The 23,462-nt window shown below is 34.0% G+C and overlaps 1 protein-coding gene across 3 annotated transcripts in view; it reads right to left on the bottom strand.

Annotated features, from left to right (window-relative positions):
- Positions 1-23,462, bottom strand: part of SLC4A10 (solute carrier family 4, sodium bicarbonate transporter, member 10) — a 409,333-nt gene that overhangs the window by 117,172 nt on the left and 268,699 nt on the right. For all 3 annotated transcript variants that reach the window (XM_012655843.1, XM_012655844.1, XM_012655842.1), the window contains 2 exons: positions 20,471-20,609; positions 6,655-6,815 (listed from right to left, as the gene is read on the bottom strand). In XM_012655843.1, the coding sequence (XP_012511297.1) occupies positions 6,655-6,815; positions 20,471-20,609 (300 nt within the window). The remainder of the gene's footprint in view (positions 1-6,654; positions 6,816-20,470; positions 20,610-23,462) is intronic.

The following is a 23,462-nucleotide window of genomic DNA, read 5'->3' as shown; positions in this document are numbered from 1 at the left end:
TAATATTGTTTTCTTTCATTTGCTAGTAGAGAATAATTACCTTGTTTTCTCTTTAAGTGAGCAAAAGTCCATGTGTGAAAATCAGATGCAAGAAGGCCCAGGCAGCTATCTAGTTGCCTGCATTTGGAAAGTAAACAATTCTCTTTCATTTTGATAGAAAGTCAGCCCTTTCTCAAACTTTCCTTGAAACACATTTCCCTGAAAATTTTGGATAAAAAAATAATTTTCTATAACTTCAAAACAAAGACTAGAAGGTGAGATTTCAGAAGGCTATAATTAAGCAGATTGATATTTACCATACATAGTGTCAGAAATGCCAATAAAGTTAAATAAATGAGTACAGATATTTTAAATTTCCCAGTAATGTAAATATTGCCTCAATAAACCTCGGTGTAATCAGCTTTCTGATTACCAAATATTAACTCTAATTGGTCTTCTTGAGGAACTAACTTCCTATTTAAAGCAGATCACAATGAACTGCTTTCCACTGAAGGTTTCAAAATTAGCAGAATTCTCCCTAATAAACAATGTTTTCCTTCAGTGTGAAAGGAAAATGAACTTTGGGCCATTCTACCACATTCTAGCTGTGTGATCTTGCAAAGTTGAGTAACCTCAGTGTCCTTGTTTATAACATGGAGATAATAGTATCTATCTCATATGTTGTTGCCAGGACTAATGATACAAGGCACCTGATGCACTGATTGGAATATTGAGGCCATCAGTGAATATTTCCTAGTACAAGATTTTCCTTGAAATTTTCATTAAATAGGTTATGGGCTCCTGGTTTGAAATTATTGGTGGTTTTAATATATTCATATTTTATAATAGTATTTCAAGTAGGGACAAAGTTGGGTTTATCAATAATGGAAAACCCAAATCAAACTAGCTAAAATATTTAATTTTATTGGCTCACATAACAGGAAGATCAAAGTTAAGTTGGCTCTAATTCCATTTCTCTATGATTTGGTCAGCTTCCTCCACCTCTAGGTGTAAGGTTTAACCTCAGGCTGATTTTCCTTATGGTCACAAGGTGGCTTCTAGCAGCAATAAAGAAATATACATCTTTGTTCATATCTAGTGAGTAACATACTGTTTTTTTGTGACTTTCTCTTAAAAGAAAGGTTCTTTTTCCCTTGTCCAGTAAAAATTCTCTTAAGTCCATCTGACATAGCCCTGTCCATCCTGAACCAATCACTGGCAAAGGAGAAGGATTCACATGATTGGCTTAAGCTAATCAAGAACTGCCCTCCACTCTGGAGTTAATTCTGTAATGCAGAGGTAGACAAGCTTTTTCTGTATTGAGCCAGATAATAAATATTTTAGGCCATATGATCTCTGTCACAACTACTCAACTCTGTCTTTGTAGCACAAAAGCAGCCACAGACACCACAGACAACATGTACACAAATGAGCATGGCTGAAACTTTTATGGACACCGAAATCTGCATTTCACATAATTTTCATCACAAAATATTAATCTTCTTTTCATTATTTTTCAACCCTGCAAAATGTAATCACCACTCCTACCTTAAAAGCCCTACAAAATCAGGCAGTAGGCCATATTTTGCACATGGGTTATAGTTTGCTCTATCATTTTTCCATTTACAATGGAAAGAGGTAGAATGAATATTTGGGAGTCAGCGATAATATATACCTGGAATGTTTCAAAGTTAGTCACTATAATTACCTCAAAAGTCCCTTCCAATTTTGAAAATGTATGATACCATAAAACAATATTTAAATCTATTTTTCAATTTTTTGGAGATAAGTAGTTACAAAACCCCTTCATTAATTTGAAATAAAAGATATGATAAATTATCAACACATTACACTGAAACCTTGATAAGATGCAAAAGTGTATATAAAATGTGTATTATATACTTCATAATTAAATTTGTAAAGTAGGCTATTAAAACACTGATATGATATTGTTGTAAGGCAGTTCCATCCATAAACTATAATATGAATCTCCAGTTTGGTATTCTAATCAGAACCAAAAGTAATCATATAATAAACCTTGCACATGTTTATGATTTTTAATTTCTACTATAGCACATTCCTTGGCTTGAGCACTACAAAAAACCCATAAGTCTCTAGCTTCACAGTTTTTCAGAGATAAGGTCTTTATTTAAAATACTTACATAAGGGAAAGTAAATATTTAAAAAAAAAAACAAAACACTCATCTGTTCATTAGTCACACAGTAAACTCCTCCAAAGCATAACTACATCAAATAACATCTTAATTAAATGGAAGAGTTAAGAATATAACTTATACTGGGGTGAGATTTAAGTACCAAAGGGAATATGATTCAATAATCACTTAAATGGTTCTCTTTACCACTATAATATGTATTAGTGTTAACTTGAAAAGTAGGAAAGCATAATGGACCATAATGGCTTTGGGCCCAAAGTCAAGTCCTGCAATCACAGCAGGCTATGATGCCTAAATAAGACAATCTAGCCTGCCAAAGCATAATGCTAGGATCTGGATGATAAGAGGAAAAGCAAGAGGAAAAAGGATAAATAGGTCACAGTCTTCTAACACTAAGCAGGCTCTTAAAAAACTAGTAACATTTGTAAAAAGGCCTCAGAAAATGAAAAATTATTTTTCATCCTAATCAGGTGATTATTTTATCATAACCAATCCATCTTGAATGAAAGCCCCATGAGATTTTGCAGATTCTATATAAATCTCTGCCTCTTTAAAGATTATCATATAAATGCTTTGAAAACCGATTGTCTTAACTTACAAAGATACTGGGGGGAGTAATGGGGATTTTGAAGGTTCTAAATTCTATGGTTTGGTTGCCACACTAATAGGAGTGTGGGGACTAAAGATGTTAACTACCATGGTATACTTACTTTTCAGACCAAGGATTATCAGAGCACAGCATGTTAAAAAATATATAGCTATTTTCATACCCCTAAATCTACAGATTATATTTCAGGGGAACAAACTGTGGATTTTTCCTTCAATGAAAGATTTTTGAACAACAAAGTTTGTTTTAATGAGTTGAGAGCTATGATTGATAATCTGCCCATGGTACTAATTTTGATTTGGTTTTAATTTCTTCCTAACTCCCATGGACAAAATTAGGTTAAAGTATATACACTGCAGAGACAATATTTCCATTATTAATCTTTATAATGCTTAATTTCAAAGAGATTAACATAGACCATAAAATTGGCTGTAATTTACATGAATATAATTAAGAAGCATTTTCAATACAATTAATCTCCATATTAAATTGGGGTAAGAAAATATATCTGGAGAATTTTGGATTTGAAAAACTTAAGTAATATTTTGAAGAATGAAGTTTAAATTTATTGAGTTCCCTGAAACATTGGGAAATAGATATATTTTAAATATATAAATTATTTAGATATAAATAAATAGATATATTTTAAATTAACTTTATTCAAAAGAAAATACTACTTCAATTACACCAGAAATTCTTGACAGATCTGCCAGACATGAATGGGATTTTCTACTACTAAGTCTACAAAAATCCCTTTAAAGAATTATCTGAATCTATTAAAAATATATCAGAACATTGATATAAAAATCTTTGATCATTCCAGAACAATATTTGGGTCATATTCCTCTACTAGGAAATGTCTTAAAAACATTAATGCTGCAGAGCCTGTACTAGGGTTTAGAGCCCTAAAAGATAAACTATTAGATCTAACTTTTAGAAAATTGAATTTTGTGACAAATATATGTTAATAACTGCCTAACATATAAAAATAATGATAACTAGGAGGTGGGGAAAATTCCAGGTTTTATTGTTAACCACTATGGTCACAAATTATCATGAAACAGAATAAAATTACAAAATTTATGATTATGGGTTAATCAAAAGAAATTTCCATTTCTGCAAATGTCACCTTTGACATAGCACTTTCAATTCGCTATTTATGGGAGAAATGGCCTCCTCTTAACTTCACAAGTTGTTGTGATAACAAAATATTAGAATGGATGTAAAAATACTTTGCAAAGATAAAAGTCCTAAAAATGTAAAGCATGCTTATTTATTACACACCTAGTAAGGCAGCTCAATTGTCATAAAGTAAAAAATAGCAGTAAGTAAAAAATAAGATAATTACAAGCTATAGGGAGAAAATATTTTAATGAGATTTTATTGAGGGCAGAAGTAAATAACTTTTGTTTTAAACAAAGTCAAATTACAATTAATAAGAGGAAACTTCATTAATGGTTGTAAAGGAATCTAAGATAATAATGATCAACACAAATATTTATAATTATATTTTTCTACGTGATGTTAGCTCTAAACTACTGACATATTTTGAATGTCATTTTACAGGCTGCTCTCCACTGAAAATGGGACATTCAAGTTGAGCTTCTTCAGAGTCAAAAAGATACAGACTAATTAGAATAACAGAAAGAATGCTAAAATGCTATCTGGGGTATGGAAACTTCAGCTGAACTACTTTCATTGTAAGGATAGACTTAGAGAATGTAATTTGCCTGAAAAAGCTAGATTTAACACAGTCGATCTTCACATATTCTATAGACTGGAGCTTGGGATGGGGGCAGGGCTACGGAAAAGAAGTATAATTTTAGACAATAAAAATGAATTAAGACGATAAAATGAATAGAGTTTTAGTCAAACTACTGAAAGAAAATTTCCTCATGAGAATAACTTGCTAAGGAAAGCATTAAACATTACACACTTTAAGAAATGTAAAGCCTGGTAAAAGTATAAAGGGTATGTTCTGAGGCTAATTTTGCTGGGTTGAAGAATTTGACAGCTTCATTATATCTAATGAGTAAAAAACTTATTTATATTAGCATTTTCAAAGCTAATGCTATCACTGAGTTAAGCAGGAGAAATAAACTCCTTAGGGTAAGACCTTTCACCTTCTGAGTCTTAGTTTCCTTATTTGTGAAATAAGGATAACAATAATAATAACAAGCCCCAGGTTTCAGTATCAAAAAGATAATGTACAAACTTAAGAGTTTTCTAAACTTCAAAGTACTATGAAAAGCCCAGCCATTTCATTTCTAACTACAATGTAAAAATGTGTATTGAGTATTAGAAAGACTCTGTAATGTAAAGCTAAGAAATCGAGCTGGATAGGTACTATTTCAGCATTCTTAGAAAGTTTGCTAATTTTTAAGTTTAAGCATTTTCTCTAACTCTTGATTTAGCACAGACTGCTAGTATGAGCTGTGTTCTTCTGAAAATTATGCTATATTCAACTTTATAAAGTCTTTAAGGCTCCAATTATGTAATTTAAACAGTAACCTCCTTATAGGTGTTATATGGAACTCAGGGGAGGAAGGATTATCTTTTCTGTTTGGGGTTTTTGTGGGAGGCGGGGTTTAGATTTTCAATATTTTTCCTTAATATTGTGAGCCAACATAACTTTCCATACTTACTTTTCTTTTCACACATATTGCAATGTGTGCATGACTATCAGCACCAATGGCCAAATCAATAATTTTTGAAATGATCAATCTGCCATGAAAATTTGGGCAACATCTACTTCAAGATATCTCTTTTTCTTCAGACAGCAGTTGTAGTGTAATAGAAGGAACACTAGACTTAAAGTCGAAGGCCCTTGGATGGAATCTGAGCCATGAAAATCTTAGTTTCTGGTGTCTCATTGAAAAATCAGAATGACACATACTTTATGAGGCTGTTATGAAGATTAATTTAGATACGTCACTTTTCTAACATATTATCTTATTTATATGCTCAAGAAAACACAAACACAGTTTTGGTTTTGGTTTTTCTCCCCAATTCTACAATATAATTAAGATATTTAAGTGCCCCTAAGTCTTTTTACTTCACAAATAAATTCCATATGGAACTGATTTTATTTTCCCAAACTAGGAATTTAAAAACAAACAAACAAAAACCTGCCTCAGTCTTTTCTTTGTTTTTGTTTTTAAAACCTCCATCAATCATTTCATTTATACTCTTTAAAAACTCATTTCTGTGTATTTTTATTATTTTGTTTTTATTAAAATATTTTGTCCTCTAGATCAAAAAATATAAGAGTTATTGGACTCTATTTCTGTAATTTCTCTTTGCATTTCCCAAATAAAACTGCCTATGTTATATAAACATAATAGGATTCTAATACAAATCATTCATCCCAGGTGCTACTCATGGTATTAAATTACAAAACAAATTTCAACTGCATCACTTGGCTTCCTCTGGAATTCAAGAGTTTTAATTCACTAATATAAATAAATGGCCAGACATTTCTGTGTCTGTTTTAAACTAACATGTTTTCTGTTTTCTGAAATGTTTTCATTTGGTTATTTCATGTGTTTGAATAGTAGAAAATCAATCTTTAGCTTTAAGCGTTTTTTCCTTAAATTTTCTAATGGTGACCATCTAAATATGACAGCGAAAAACAATAAATACCAAATGGGAGTCAGGATATCTAGGCTGTTGTCCTAGGCTTGGCACTGACAAGCTAGACCATATTTCTCTGAGACTCAACTTCTTTTATAGCAAACGAAGGGGTAGGAGAAAATGACTTTTAAGGCCCCATACACTGATCATGAGAATCTGTTTTCCAAAGTTCACACATGTATGGAATTATAAAAGAAAGAGAGTAACAAAAAGCAGCTGTACACATAAAAGTAAAATAAACTAAAGGAAAAAAAGATATACCTGCAATTTCTTCTAAAGTGTTAGCATGCATGTCCAGCAACACAGTCCCATTCAGAATGCAACTTCTCAACTCGAACAAGCTGTGCAATGAAAGAGTAGCCACATAAGGCTTGCTCCACCTTTCTCCTCCATCTTCCACATCTTCTTCAAACTTCAACCACCTGTACAAATAAACATTATTATCAGCACATTGTATATTATATTTTAGATGAATGATCCTTTATCCCAATAACAACAGGTAGAAACAGAAAGTTATTCATTCATATTGCTTTTTGGTTTTATGGGTTTTGCAAATACTTAAAAACCAGCCCAAGGCATTCAATTTATTTCATTTTAGTTCCATTGAATTAGTATTCTTCTTGTAATTGAGAGATAATTTAAAACCAATACAAACTCATGTTATTTTTTTTAATTTGTCTAGCTCTGAAGAAACATTTTAATAAAAATGTGTAACCAGGTAGTCACAGTGAATCTTTTGTAGAACTAATAGAGTATACTTCTTCATGGAAAGTTAATTGTCATTGAAAAAGAAAATGAAAGAATACTCATTTTTCTTTAGTGGAAGTTCTTAAACCTGAATATTTTAATCTCTTGGTAAAATATTAGATTTTTAGGGAGGCTAGTATAATTTGTGGACTCTTCTATAGGAAAAATCCTTATTAGGCTTGTTTGGATGAAAGCTGATGATAGCAGTCACTTCCTAAGCACTGAATATATGAAGATTGAGCTCAGACTCCATTTCCTAAGTGTGCATCCCGGGAATGGATAATAGGAGAAAAGTCTTGATATCATGATGTCAAATGAGAGACCACTGCCTTCTTGGTGTGAAACAAATAGTAATACCTGGGATTGTATGTAAGCAAGATAAACAGAAGGGTTTGTAAAGAGAAACCAGTGATTGTATTGCTCTGGCACAAGCCACTCAATCTCTTATCCTTTTAGAGACTTGCTCTCTAATCTTAATAGATGACGAATTTAATTTCACCGTTTCTAATGAAACTTAGCCTAAATTGCGTTCCCCTAATCTCATCCTTATCATTTCCCTCATTCCTTCTTTCCTTAGTCATTTTTGGCCCTACTTCCTCTCTCCAAGCAGTATAATTCGAATTCTTTATATGATGTTATAATACTGTTTTATGTAATCAAATGATCCAACTTCAACAAACAATAAATACATTGGAGTAATTAGTTAGGGAATTAGGTAAATTAGCCCAAAGTAACTAACCAAAAGAGCTAATCAGACTGATTAATGTGTAGAGTAGCAAGCGATCAAGAAAGCTATGGATCTGTCTCTAGTGTTCAGAGAACAAAAAAATTGTTAGAAAGTGAAAAAGAAACCAATAGGGAAGAATAGCTATGCCTGACAGAAGTTCACAGACAAGGAAGAATAGCTATGCCTATATAGAACACATGGAGGTTGAAAAAAACTTACATGTAAGCCCTAAATCACTTATAGTATCTCTTCAAGGCTAGGACTTTTATAGAACATTTTTATTTACAGAGTCAGGAATTTTACATATTGGTGATTTCTAAAGTTTTTCAGCCCTTAACTGGGCCACAGTACCTCATAAATATGTGATGGTCATTAATATTGCTCATGAACTATAGCTGCTTCTCCCTCTCTTACTAGTGAAGAGTTGGATATCACTACTTGGCTCCTTTTTCATTAGTGAGTCCATGTGTCTGTGACTGGTTCTCGACAATGAGTTGGGAACAAAAACTATGTGTATGTCACTTCCAAACTGGAGCATTTAATTGTCAAGATGAGAGCCCATGGAGCTCTCTTTTTCCCTGTCATGACAACCAGCAATGTTCAAGAAGGAGGCTGCTCTACCAGCTGTGGTCCCTAAGTAACTACCATGAAGAGATGAACAGAGCCTCCATTGATCCATGATGGACATGGATCATAAGCCATAAATAAACCTTTGCAGTTTTAAGCCATTGAAATTGTAGGATATTTTTACAGCATGATTTAACCTATCTCAACTGACAAAGATCACCATTTTAGCTATTCATGCCAACACAAAAATCCTAATTAGAATTAATGGTGAGAGCAAATATGATTTTGTTAAATATTATAATTTAATAATATGTTGTTTAATATATTATATTTAATAAATATATATTTCTTGCCAGATATAAGAGTAAGGCCATGGCCATATTATGATGTCAATATTAAAAAGGATCAACCTCTTGGCAGACATTTAGAAATAGAATAGTATTATGGAAAGTACCTTGTACCAATTGAGGATAAAAAGAAACTTACTAATAGGTTTTGTCCCTAGTCTACAGCTAAACCACCATGTGATCAAGGAAAAGTCATTTAACTTCTCTGGGCCACAGTTTTCTCATCTGTAAAATGATGAGGCAAATTGAACCCATTAAATAATCTCCCCAAGATCACCTGATCACTTTGTCAAACGAGGATTCAACTCAAGTTTTTTGTAACTTTGTTTTTCTCCAGAATCTGTGCCCATTTCCCACCATAATATAATTACTTGAATTAAATTTATGGTCCTTCTCAGCTCAAAGATCTTATGCTAATACCTATAAATGGGAAAATGATTTAACCTTTAATTTTTACCCTTGCCTGGAACCAATCCCAAGTTGAAAAATGTTCTTTGTCCTCTCTTTCTCTTTTTACAGTATCCACATTTTTTTCTTTATTACCTACCATACTAGATAAAAACAGGTGGTTTTTCTTTGTGAGTAAGACTCAAATGTCCTATTCTTTGGAATTGGCTATAATGGAACTTTCCAAGGGTAACTTTCCACCACGGGAATGGGTACAACTTTTATCAAATCTTCTATCACCTTGTATACTACTGACATATGATGTGGTTTTCAGACAAAAAGATCAAAAGAAAGGGAGATTATACAGCAGCCCTTATGCTGGTGTGGTTTGGATTGAAGAACTATTTTGCATTTGAAATCTACTGTCCAGTCATTGGATGGTAAAAAAGACTTAAGGTAATAAAAGGTTGTAAATAATGTTTGGGGGAATATAGATTTTTCTCTATGGGAAAATGTCCTCAATTAAGGTTTCTGGAGCTATAGTACTGTCACCCCTAAATATAAAATTGCTTCTAAAGTACTATCTTTAAAAATTTGACTCAAGTATGGAATCCTGAAAAGTGTTTGTATGTTACTAAAAAACAATATTATTTCTTAATTACTTAAGTAGAAATCTATAAACTTACCCATACGTTAATATTGTTTTTAAGTTTTAATAACATTAACAAAAATTCGTTTTTAAAATACTTATGGGCCTCTTGATCTGTATAAAATGATCAAGTCCTTTTTTATAAGGAAATTTATAGTTAAATTTTACTTCTGGATAACAGTAAAGATGATTAAAGAAGTGAAAAAGCATCTACGAACCCCCATAAGATGTGGGGTGGGAGGGCATATATATGTGTGTGTATGTGTGTAGTTCTATGCATGTTTATCCCATGTATAGATTCATGTAAACACCATAATCAAGACACAGAGCTGTTCCATCACCACAAAGGAAATTCCTCATGCTACACCTTTACATTCTCAGTCCTCACTCTGTTCCTGGCAGCCACTAATCTATTTTTCATCACTACAGTTTTGTTATTTTGAGGATGTTATCTAAATGGAATCATACAGTTTGCAACCTTTTGAGATGGATGTTTTTTCCATTAAGCATAATGCTCTTGAGATCAATCCAAGTTGTTGTATGTATCAGTAGTTTGTTCCCTTTTATTGTAGAGCAATATTTCATTATATGAATAGATGTATCAGTTTGTTTAACAATTCATCCATTGGAGTACATTCAAGTTGTTCATAGGTTTTGCTATTACAAATAAATCTGCCATGAATTCTCATGCAGAGTTTTTTATGTGAACATAAGTTTTCATTTCTCTGGGATAATTGCCCAAGAGGACAATTGCTGGGTCATATAGTAAATGAATGTTTAGTTTTGTAAGAAACTCCCAAACTGTTTTCCATAGTGGCTCTACCATTTTACATTCACAGTGTATGAGAGATCCAGTTTCTCTGTATCCTCACCAGTATTTATAATTATGACTATTTTTTATTTTTACTATTCCATTAGGTATGCAGTGATACCACATAGTAGTTCTAATTTGCATTTTCCTAATGACTAAAGATGTTGAACTTTTTTTTTTTTTGAGACAGGGTCTCTGTTGCCTGGGCTAGAGTGCAGAGGTGTCATCATAGCTTTCTGCAACCTCAAACTGCTGGGCTGAAGCAATCTTCCTGTCTCAGCCTCTTAAGTAACTGGGACTTCAGGCATGAACCACCAGACCTGGTTAATTTTTCTGTTTTTTGTAGAGACCAGGTCTCTCTATGTTGCTCAGGCTAGTCTAAAACTCCTGGTCTCCAGCGATCATCCCACCTCAGCCTTCCAAAGTGCTTGGATTACAGGTGTGAGCCACTGTGCCTGGCCCCTTGAATATCTTTTCATGTGCTATTTTTCATCTGTATCTCTTTTTTGATGAAATTTCTGATTATGTCTTTTGCCCATTTTTCTAATTGATTTGTTTATTGTCATATCGTTGAACTTTGAGCGTTCATTATATATTCTACAAATAACAGTTTTGTTGAATATATGGTTTGCAAATATTTTCTCACTGTGTCTAGCTTGCCTTTTCATTCTCTTAACAGGATCTTTAACAACACAAAAGTTTTAATTTTGGTAAAGCTCAATTTATGAATATTTTCTTTATGAACTGTGCTTTTGGTATTATGTCTAAAAACTTATTACCTTAGATCTAGGTCCTGAAGATTTTCTCTTATGTTTCTTCTAAAAGTTTTATACCTTTATGTTTTACATTTAGATTTATGATCTATCTTGAATTAATTTTTGTGTGCACTATGAGGTTTAGATCGAGGTTAATTTTTTTGCCTATAGATGTCTAATTGCTCCAGCATCATTTTTTGAAGAGATTTTATTCATCCAGTTAATAGTTTTTGTCCTTTGTCAAAAATCATTAAGCCATACTTGTGCTGGTTTATTCCTTGGTTCTCCATTCTGTTCCAGTGATCTATGTGTCTATCTGAAATGACATTTTAAAAACAAATCAAGAGATATATTCCTTCCTTTAGAATAATTTTCTTCAAATTGGGGGCTTGGTTCTATTAGAAAATAATGGAGTCCTGGGGAGTTCCAAGCAGTTTGGTAGTTAAGGTAACCAAATATAAGTTATATGCATGGATGGTTTGATGTACCCATGGGTTTTATGAGTATTATAGGAGGAGGCAGAAGGTACTTTCCATAAAAAGGAACCCACAAGTTACAAATATCAAGTTACTAAAGATACTAAACATTTCAAGATTCAGTGCTTTATGCCAGCTCCAGAATGATGCCAAAAGCTTTAAGAGATATTTAAATGAATATTTTTAAAGAAACTATTAAAAATGATATATATATACATAAATACATAAGTATATCTCTCTTTCTGTTTTTCATTCCATTTCATCCTTCAAAGATAGAAATTAACAGAACTTGGAATACACCAGATACTGTTTTAAGATTTGTAGTCACTGACTATACTGTCAGTTGCAAAATGCCTGATTGCAGTTAATGACCTAAAGTGCTGCAATTTGTTCCAGTATTCGAATAAACTCTGCTGACATTTGTTTGAACAGCAAACCAAGGCAAACAAGAGTCCCAAAGCATGAATGAGATGTGATGGACATTGCAAAAAAAAAAAAAAATCAAAATTGCAGGCCAATTGCATGACCTTTTCTATGGGGGATTTAAACCCTGAGCAGATTATTTTCATTTCCTTTAGTATGTCTGGATCTGTTTTTCAACCAAGATTAGCACATTGGAGTTTCTTTCTACTAAACAACATTAAATAGGTGTTTCATGAATTCTTTGAAGATTAAGTTGATAATCTCCTCTAAAATACTCATATTAAAAATATACAAAATAAAATTCTTCTGCTAATTAGAAATAGGTGCTTTCTAGAGAACTTAACTCTGTGTATTCTATACCCACTAACTGAGTTGAACTTTTCTAAGAATTTTTATTCTCTGATTCTACTCAAACAAAAAGGAGTTACTATCATCCAAGATTATAGCCTTGGGGAAGTAATGAATGTCGCAAAAAAAAAAATCCTCTTTTAGGAGAGTTGGGGGACATGGCAGGAGAGGGGACATAGTTGGGGTGGGGCTAGAGAATAACATGTAATCATATAATACCTATACTCATCTTAAGAGGAAATGAAGTATATCAAAACCTACTGTTTATAGACATTAACTGTTCTTAATCAATATTATTGTCATACCTCACAGTCCATTGAAAAATCCAGATGACTTGAACCTTTACTAATTTTGAATAGTAAATGCTTTCATAGCATCAGTTTTGATATAATAATCCTTTTCCATACTACCATGTATGTATCAGAAGCCTAACTACTACCCCCTGCTTTGCCTCTTCTGAGATCATTTGTGGGAAGCGTTTTTAAAGGGCAACCACAATGAGTCAAACATGTCATCTCCACAATTGCACAGCTGTGGTAGCTTTACTCACTTTTCTATTAATAACATTATATGTTATTTATAAGAAGGACATTGTAATTGTGTTGATTTCATTAGCCTCTTCATATGGCTTCTTTTAGGGCTTTTAAAAGTGAACAGCTGGTTTTAACAAACATTTATCAAATAATTATGATTCAAAATTTAGCTTCAAAATCTAAAACTTTGAGTTTTACTTGGCAATGACAGTGGGATAAATTATTAAAGATGTGATATGTGACAGGTGCCATGTGTTGATAAAATATCCTTTCTACTTCTACTATTAGGGTAGAAAATTATTAATCCCACCTGGAATACTAACCAAAAGAAAGAAGTACTTCAAATGGTTATGCTAATGATTTATTAGAATTAAATTGCATTTGAAAAATCAGATGGAATCATGAATTAACTAAAATTAGCCTTTTTAGATGAACTAAGGCAACCAGAACAAAATTACTTCTGCCACTTAAAAATTCACTACATTGTGAAGTCCTCAATATATACATTCTGCTCTTCCCCAAAGTATTGCATCACAGCTCAAGTTCATCCACACACTTCTTCAAGGGCTCTTACTATTTTGATTGCTCATCGGATGTCTCGCTGAACCTCAAACAGCTGTGCCACACATAAGGTTCCAGGAGCATGGCTAAGAACACAGGTCCTATCTAATAACATTAGAGAATGCTAATAATTAACTGGCTCATCTCTTTTATTCTTTTAAATAAACAGCAATATATTTTGGTGGTTTAGGATAAGCATGGTATTCAAGTTAATCCATTAGGGCATGATAAAATCCTACCTGCTCAATTGCGACAGAGTGAAAAAGCTAGATTCTAGTATTGCTTCTGCCATCTACTAGCTTTATAAGAGTGGGCAAGGTACAAGGAAGTTATTGGTTAAAAGGAATGTATCACTATTTAACCGGGAAGTTGAAAAATCACCAATCACTTTTAAAAAAAAAGGAGTTACTCACACCAAAATATATATTCCAATCTTACTTCTCAGCTCTATTATATAATATGAGAGTAAAGTAAGGAATCTAAAACAAATGCTCCCAAAAAGTGCTTCTTAGTATTAATAATAGATTAAAGAGACTCTAACAAGGGCTGTCTAATCATCACAACCACCAGATCTTCTTTCAAGTCATCCAGGAACACCTGTTTCTAGCAACCAGTGGAAGACAGATGGTTCTAGCCTTAAACAGGGAGATGTGCATTTCCTTATCAACAACTCTTTCATTATGAAAGAGCAAAAATTATATCACTAATTTGTGGAGAAGATGATCACATATTGCTTCTCTGTCACCAAATAAAGAACATGAGTATATATATATATAAACTCCGACATGGTTACTTTTTGATGCAGTTGGAAAAGATAGAAGGCTGTTAATCTTAAAACATACCATGTTATACAAAAACTATTTTAAATTTAGTCTCATATTTAAAATATTACAATAGAAAGCATCATAGCAAAAAATTAATTTATGAAAATTTTTCATTAAAAAAGATAATTCACACAGAATAACATACAACTAATTTAAAGTATTCAAAAAGGCAAATAAAGAAAATAATGATTTGACATAAAACAGATAAAAGAAATGATTCACAGGAAAAAAATAAAAGCATGAAAGGATGTTGAACCTTACTAATAACCAAAGAAATCAAATTAAAAAATGAGATTTATGTTTCATCAATAAAATTGACAAACACTTTAAACAGTTTGATAATTTAGTGCAGAAGGATCTGGGGGAAATAAACACTCTCATACAGTATTAGCAGAAATGTAAATTACTAAAACATGTTATTAAAGTAATTTTGCATTATCTATCAAAGTAAAAAATGTCTGCTCTCTTTGCTTCATAAACTCCACTGTTAGAAATTCACCCTACATAAATATCTACAAAATAATGCCAAAGTATTTGTTTAAATGATCACTGCAGCAATTTTTATTTAAAAAATAAATCTAAATGTTTATTGACACTGGCTAAATAAAGTACATCCACATAATTAAATACAATTCAGTCATTAAAAATACTGTATAAATCTGTATTGCTGATATGGAAAATGTTCCCAATATATTATTAAGCGAAAAAAGTAAAGTATAAATACTGTATATTATATAATCCCTATTGTGTATATTAAAAAGGGCATATATTTACATGCAGACCTCAGTATTAAATTTTTTTTGGAAAGATGCACAAAAAGATATTAACAGCGATTAACTTTGAAGAGGTACTGTGAATAAGGGTAGAGAAATGCTTTCTACTTTTCTACCCTCCTATACTTTTTGAGTTTTAAATATTGATGGTGTTTTATTTTTTTTAATTTTATATTTTCCCTGATGTATTTATTTTTATTTTTTTTATTTTGGTGTAATATGGGGGTACATATGACAAATGTTTAGGTTACATATATTGCCTTTGCCCCACCCGAGTCAGAGCTTCAAGCGTGTCCATCCCCCAGACAGTGCACCCTGTACTCATTAGGTATGAATATACCCATCCCTGCTTCCCCCTCCCACCTGCCCGACACCCAGTGAATGTTACTACTATATATGCACATAAGTGTTGATCAGTTAATACCAATTTGATGGTGAGTACATGTGGTGCTTGTTTTTCCATTCTTGTGATACTTCAGTTAGTAGAATGGGCCCAAGCTCTATTCAGGATAATACAAGACGTGCTAGATCACCATTGTTTTTTGTGGCTGAGTAGTACTCTATGGCATACATATACCACATTTTGTTAATCCACTCATGTATTGATGGGCACTTGGGTTGTTTCCACATCCTTGCAATTGTGAATTGTGCTGCTATAAACATTCTAGTGCTGCTATAAACATTCTAGGGCAGATGTCTTTTTTATAGACTGTCTTTTGTTCCTTTGAGTAGATGCCCAGTAATGGGATTGCTGAATCAAATGGTAGTTCTACTTATAGCTCTTTGAGGTATCTCCATATTACTTTCCACGGAGGTTGTACTAGTTTGCAGTCCCACCAGCAGTATATGAGTGTTCCTATCTCTTCACATCCACACCAACATTTATTGTTTGGGGACTTTGTCATAAAAGACATTCTCTCTGGAGTTAAGCGATATCTCATTGTGGTTTTTATTTGCATTTCCCTGATGATTAGAGATATTGAACCAGCCTGAGCAAGAGTGAGACCCTATCTCTACTAAAAATAGAAAGAAATTAGCTGGACAACTAAAAATATATAGAAAACAATTAGCCAGGCATGGTGGCATATGCCTATAGTCCCAGCTACTCGGGAGGCTAAGGCAGAAGGATTGCTTAAGCCCAGGACTTTGAGGTTGCTGTGAGCTAGGCTGACACGACGGCACTCTAGCCTGGGCAATGGAGTAAGACTGTATCTCCAAAAAAAAAACAAAAAAAATATAGAGAGATATTGGCATTTTTTCGTATGTTTGCTGGCCATTTGTCTGTCTTCTTTTGAAAAGTTTCTGTTCATGTCCTTTGCCCACTTTTTAATGGGGTTGTTTGGTTTTTTTCTTGCTGATTTTCCTGAGTTCTACATAGATTCTTGTTATCAGCCATTTATGGGATATGTAGCATGGGACTATTTTCTCCCACTCTGTAGGTTGTCTGTTTGCTCTTGTGATTGTTTCCTTGGCTATGCAGAAGCTTTTTAATTTGATCAGGTCCTATTTGTTTATTTTTGTTGTTGCCATGATTGCCTTTGGCATCTTCCTCATATATTCTTTGCTTAGGCCAACATCTATAAGAGTTTTTCCAACATTTTCTTCTAGAATTCTTATAGTTTCATGCCTTAGGTTTAAGTCTGTTATCCACTGTGAGTTGATTTTTGTGAGAGGTGAGAGGTACAGATCCTGTTTCAGTCCTCTACATGTGGCTATCCAATTTTCCCAGCACCATTTATTGAATAAGGATTCTTTTCCCCAGTGTATGTTTTTGTCTGCTTTGTTAAAGATTAGATGGCTATATGAGGATGATTTTACATTTGGGTTCTCAGTTCTGTTCCATTGGTCTATGTCTCTGTTTCTGTGCCAGGACCATGCTATTTTAGTTGCTATAGCCTTGTAGTATAGCTTGAAGTCTGGTAAATTGATGCATCCCAATTTGTTCTTTTTGCTTAAGTTTGTTTTTGCTATACGGGGTCTTCTCAGGTTCTATGAAGCGTAGAATTATTTTTCCAGGTCTTCGAAAAATGATGTTGGTATTTTAATAGGGATTGCATTGAATCTGTAGACCACTTTGGGTAGTATAGACATTTTAACAACGTTGATTCTGCTGACCCATGAGCATGGTGTGCCTTTCTACCTGTTTATGTCCTCTGCTATTTCTTTCCTCAGTGTTTCATAGTTCTCTCTGTAGAGGTCTTTCACTTCCTTAGTTAAATGTATTCCTAGGTATTTTATTTTCTTTGTTGCTATTGTGAAGGGTATTGAGTCTTTGATTTAGTTCTCAGTTTGACCTTCATGGCAGAATCTTTGGGATTTTCTAGATATAAGATCACATCGTCAGCAAAGAGCGATAGTTTGACCTCTTCTGCCCCCATTTTGATGCCTTTGATTTCCTGTTCTTGTCTGATTGCTCTGGCTAGGTCTCACAGCGCTATGTTAAATAGAAGTAATGACAGAGGGCAACCTTGTCTGGTTCTAGTTCTAAGTGGTAATGCTTTCAATTTTTCGCTGTTCAGTATGATATTGGCTGTGGGTTTGTCATATATGGCTTTTATCACTTTTAGGTAAGTCCTGTCTATACCTATTTTGTTAAGTGTTCTTATCATAAAAGCATGCTGAATTTTGTTGAATGCTTTTTCTGAATCTATGGAGAGGGTCATATGGTCTTTGTTTTTACTTCCATTCATGTGGTGAATTACATTTATAGATTTGCATATGTTAAACCATCCCTGCATCTCTGGGATGAAACCCACTTGGTCATGATGGATTATGTTTTTGATAAGGACCTGAATTCGGTTTGCTGGATTTTGTTGAGAATTTTTGCATCTATATTCATAAGGGATACTGGTCTGTAGTTTTCTTTTTTTGTTGTGTCATTTCCTGGTTTTGGTATCAGGGTGATGTTGGCTTCATAAAACGTGTTGGGGAGGATTCCTTCCTTCTCGATGTTGTGGAATAATTTCTGCAGGATAGACATCAGTTCTTCTTTGTAGGTCTGGTAAAATTTGGGTGTGAAACCATCTGGTCCAGGACTTTTCTCTTTTGGGAAGGTTTTTTATTGCTGCTTCAATTTTGGTACTTGATATTGGTCTGCTCAGGAATTCACTTTCTTCCTAATTCAGCCTAGGGAGGCTGTGTGTTTCTAAGAATTTGTCTATTTTCTCCACATTTTCAAGTTTATGTGCATAGAGGTTTTTACAGTACTCATAGATGATATTTTGTATTTCCATGGTATGAGTTATAATTTCTCCTTTTTCATTCCTGATGGAGCTTATTAGAGTCCTTTCTTTTCTACTTCTCATTAATCTAGCAAGAGGCATGTCAATTTTGTTTTTTTTTCAAAGAACCAACCTTTTGTTTTATTAATCTTCCGTATAGTTTTTTTATTATCAATTTCATTTAGTTCATCTCTGATCTTTGTTATTTCTTTTCTTCTGCTCATCCTTTTTCAGTTCTTTGAGACAATTCATTAGATTGTTGATTTGTGATCTTTCTGTCCTTTGGATGTAGACATTTATGAATATAAATTTTCCTCTCAGGACTGCTTTAGCTTTGGTTTATCAACAAAGAATTTGATAACTTATGTCTCTTTTATCATTTAGTTCAAAGAATCTTTTGATTTCCATCTTAATTTCCTCCTTAACCCAATAATTGCTCAGCAGAATGAACTAGGTGATAGCCACTATGATTTTCTTTCATTTACTTTTAGTATTTTTCCAATAAAGGAGAATTATAAAGGTCACTCAAAATATATAAAACAAGAATTAAGCAGGCCAGTATTATTCACAATATCCATTATCATGATTGAACATTTAATTCCACTCTAACTTTGTGTAGATGGAGTTAAGTCAATGATTAAAAGCAGCCACAAGTTTAACATGATCCAATAGAGTATTGTGGCTTCCCAAAACTTGTTGCAATATGAGGACCACTAATAAAAATGTTCAACAGATAGAATTTCTAGTAGAGCTGTCTGACCATGGAAGGAAAAGCCTAACAAAGCAGTAAACCCTGTGTTGATATGTTTGCGCACAACCTGTTCTCTCTGCCTAGAATACTGACCCCTTTGCTTCTCTGCCTAGCTAACTCCAACTCAACCTACAATGGTCAGCTCAAGAATCACCTCTTCCAGGGAAGCTATCCCAATCCTCTCTCCTTCACCTTTGTGGTTTAGATACTTGCTACTCAAAGTGTGGTCCTCAAATCAAAAACATTTGATGTGACATCAAATGGAAGGTTGTTAGCAATGCAGGATCTGACATTCTATGCTTGACACTTACTGAAGCTACATTTTAACACCACCTCAGGTGATTTGTATTCAAATTAAAATTTTAGAAGCCAGTGGGTAAATGACAACCCTAGGTATGCCCATAGTTCCTTGTGTACTCCTGTATCACAGCATCCATTATACAGCATTTACAAAGTTGTTTATTGTCTAAATCAGACTAAAGGCAACATCTAAGATTTTTGTTGTTGTTCTATATCCATTGTACTTGGCACATAATGAATACTTCATAAAGGTTTGTTATAATAAGTAAATGAGCAATTGAGCAAGACTAAATGAAAAGGAAGCACAAACTTTAACTTTTTATAGCAATTCATCAACTATATGTCAATAGAAAAATATTAATTACAAATGATAGAAAAACTAATTTTTGAAAAGATATTTTGAAAAACCTGTGTTTAAATGTGTCTTAGAAACACATTACACAATATTTTTAGCCTCACCAAATAGTACATGAAATCCAGGACTGTACCTAAAGCCTTTTATCATAACGTTTGCCCTTTCTTTTAAAAAAAGTCCCATACTCAAATTATCACTCATTTGGGTTGCAAGCCTGCAGCTGAAAAGATAGAAATAAGTTCCTTTTAGATTTCTATTGTTTTGTTGATGACACACAAATTATGAGAGCGTTTATCTTTAAGACTGCAGCTGTTGCTGGCTTGCGTCACTGTTTACTATAATTACTGCCTTCACATTTCATTCTGACCCATATCCCATTATAGGATATGCCCGGGCCAGATGAGCAACTTCTGAAACCAGCAGCAGTCATGGATGTTTGCAAAATCATTGCGTTAGAAATTTCTTTTCCTAATAACACGAAAATCCTTTAGTATGCGTTTCCCCTTCAACAAAAATCCTCACCTGGCTGTTTCTCGCCACTCAGCATCCTCACCTTCACGCCAGCAAATCTCATCCAGTTCTGTGAAAAGGTCATGAGGAATGTGTTCCTCATCATCATCCTCAGTTCCAAGAATAAACTGTACCCGCTGTGATGGGGTGTCTACGGAAAATTAGAGACATGAACATGTATTACAATGACTCTGAGCTTAAAATATCCTAGTCACTCTTATTACCACCCCAAACTCACACTCACCCTGACCTCGACTACAACACTCATCCAGAGTAGACACAGGAATTAAAACTAAATTTATCATTACATTAAGTCTAGCATGATTTGGGAGCATAAATATTTGCAAAATTTAAATATTAATGCATATATATTATCACAAAATCAAACATGATGATTATTTTACGTTGTTTATAATACATCATGAAAACTACTATTTCTCACACATTCACATTTTCTCTCATCATATATTAATGTGTTATATTTTATTGATAATATTCAGAAGAGTAGTATATGATAAAATTTACTTATATTAAAACTATGCTGAATATAACTCACCAAAAAACCTCCTTTCTGATGCTCCTTTGTAATCATATACACATGCTTCCTCTAACCCCTAGAAACCACTAATCTGGTGTCTGCTAGTTTTGCCTTTTCCAAAATTGTTATGTAAGTGAAAACACAGCATAAAACCTTTGAAAACACAGCATAAAACCTTTTGAGACTGGCTTTATTCATTTAACATAATGCTTTTGAGATTTTGATATTTACCTGTGTCATTGTGTGTATCACTAGTTCATTCCTCTTTATTGCTGAGTAATGATCTATGGTAGGAATATACCACACCTTGTTTATGTATTCACTTGTTGAAGGACATTTGGCTTTCCAGTGAATTATAAATATGGCAATTATGAATAGAACTGCTGTAAGTATTCTTGTATAGATTTGGGGGAAACGTTTTTATTTCTCTAGGGTAAATATCTTGAAGTAAGATTGCCAGGTCATATGGTGAGTGTATGTTCAACTTTATGAGATACTGCCGAACTGCTTTTCAGAATGACTGTACTATTTTGCATTTCCACCAGCAATGTATAAGGATTGCTGTTGCTCTGAATCTTCACCAGCACTTTGTATTATCAATTGTTTTTTAGCCATTCTGCGTAGTGATATCTCATTGTTAATTTACATTTCTCTGATGGCTGTTGTTGACAATTTTTTATGTTTATTTGACATCCATATTTCTTTTCTGGCAAAGTGTTTGTTAAAATATTTTGCTTATTTTTAATTGGGTTGTTCATTCCTTACTCTTGAGTTTTGAGAGTTCTTTATATATTCTGGACAGAAGACTTTATTGAACATATGATTTGTAAATATTTTCTTTTCTCCCCATCTGGAACTTGTCTTTACATTTTTTAAATAGTGTCTTTCACTGAGAAAAAGTTTTAAATTTTGATAAATGCTAACTTATCACTTTCTTCTGTTATGGACTACGCTTTTGGTATCAAATTTTAAAACTTTGACTAAAGGTCACAAAGATTTCCTTTATCTTTTCTTCCAAAGTTTTGTAGTTTTATATTTACATTAAGAGATATGGTCCATTTTGAGTTAATTTTAGTATAAGATGTGAGGATCAAGGTTCTTTTTTCTTTTGCATATGGATTTTAAATAGTTCCAACATCATACCATTTGTTGAAAAGACAAAAATAAAAGACACAGATAAAGTATATTCTCTATCAAATTGCCTTTGCACTTTTTTCAAAAATCAATTAGCTGTATTTGTTTGGACTATTTTTCTGGACTCTCTAGTCTGTTCCATTGATCTGGGTGGCTGTCTTGATCTGTGCAGGCTGGTATAACAAAGTACCATGAACTGAGTGGCTTGTAAGCAACAGAAATTTATTTCTTATAGTTCTGGAGGCTGGAAGTCTGAGATCAGGGTGCCAGCAGTGTTGGGTTTTAGTGAGGGCCTTCTTCTGGCCTGCAGACTGCTATTTTCTCCTTGTAATCTCATGTAGTGGAAAAGAATGAGGGAGCTCTCTGAGGTCCATTTTACAAGGGCACTAATCCCGTTCATGAGGGCTTCACTTTCATGACCTAATTTCCTCCCAGAGGCCAAAGCTCCTAATACCATCATACTGGTGATTAGAATTTCAACATGTGAGCTTTTTTTGGCAGAGGAGGGGAGACAAACATTCAGTCCATTGCATTGTCTATCCCTTTCACAATACCACACTTTCTTGATTACCATGGTTTTAAAGTAATTCTTAAAATCAGATGGTATGAGGGGGAGGAGCCAAGATGGTGGACGAGAAAAGCCACCAGGCAGAGTGTCTCTGCAAAAAAGATGAATTTTAGAAGAAAGAGAAAAAAATAAGCTAGCAGAGAAACATAGATGGGGTGAGGGTCAGAAGGAAGGGTGCCTGAAACTACAGGAGACCCCATGGGAAGACGTTGCAGAGGAGAACTGGAAGGAGAAAGGTCCCAAGAGGCTTGGAGACCAGCGACGAGGGTAGATGGAGCAGTTAACTTCCCCCTCCCTCACATCTCGGACTGCTGGTGGCTCCTGAGCGGCTGGAGAGACCTGCCGACACCAGCCCAGAGACGGCTGCCGCCAGTGAGCAGTGGCCTCTTGCAGACTCAGCGCCAGGCTCCCAGCCCCCTTGGGGCACCTCCCAGGGCGCAGACCCGAGCCTAGTGGCAGACACCATAGTGCTCCGTTCTCTCCTTCCCCCTCCCTACCCGTGCATGCCCAGAGAGACAATTTAGCCCTCACACGGAGGCCTCTCCAAGGAACAGGACCTTCCCTTTTGGGGCCCTACAGCAGACTGAGGGGTACTCAGACTGCAAGTTCCCTATTTGCCAGCCCTCCCAGGTGCTGCTTGCCTGGTAACTCCAGGAGAGTGGGGCAAATCCCGAGGTGGAGTGAAATCGATCCAGCTTGGGCACCCTGTAGGTGATTCAAGACCAGCACCCCTCCCCCTGGCAGGGTCAGGGATTGATCTCCAG

This window comes from Propithecus coquereli, unplaced genomic scaffold (genome assembly GCF_000956105.1).
Source record: "Propithecus coquereli isolate 6110/MARCELLA unplaced genomic scaffold, Pcoq_1.0 Scaffold49, whole genome shotgun sequence".
NCBI lineage: Eukaryota > Metazoa > Chordata > Mammalia > Primates > Indriidae > Propithecus > Propithecus coquereli.
Note: the sequence above shows the minus strand (reverse complement) of the source record. Positions and strands in the feature narration are given on the sequence as shown.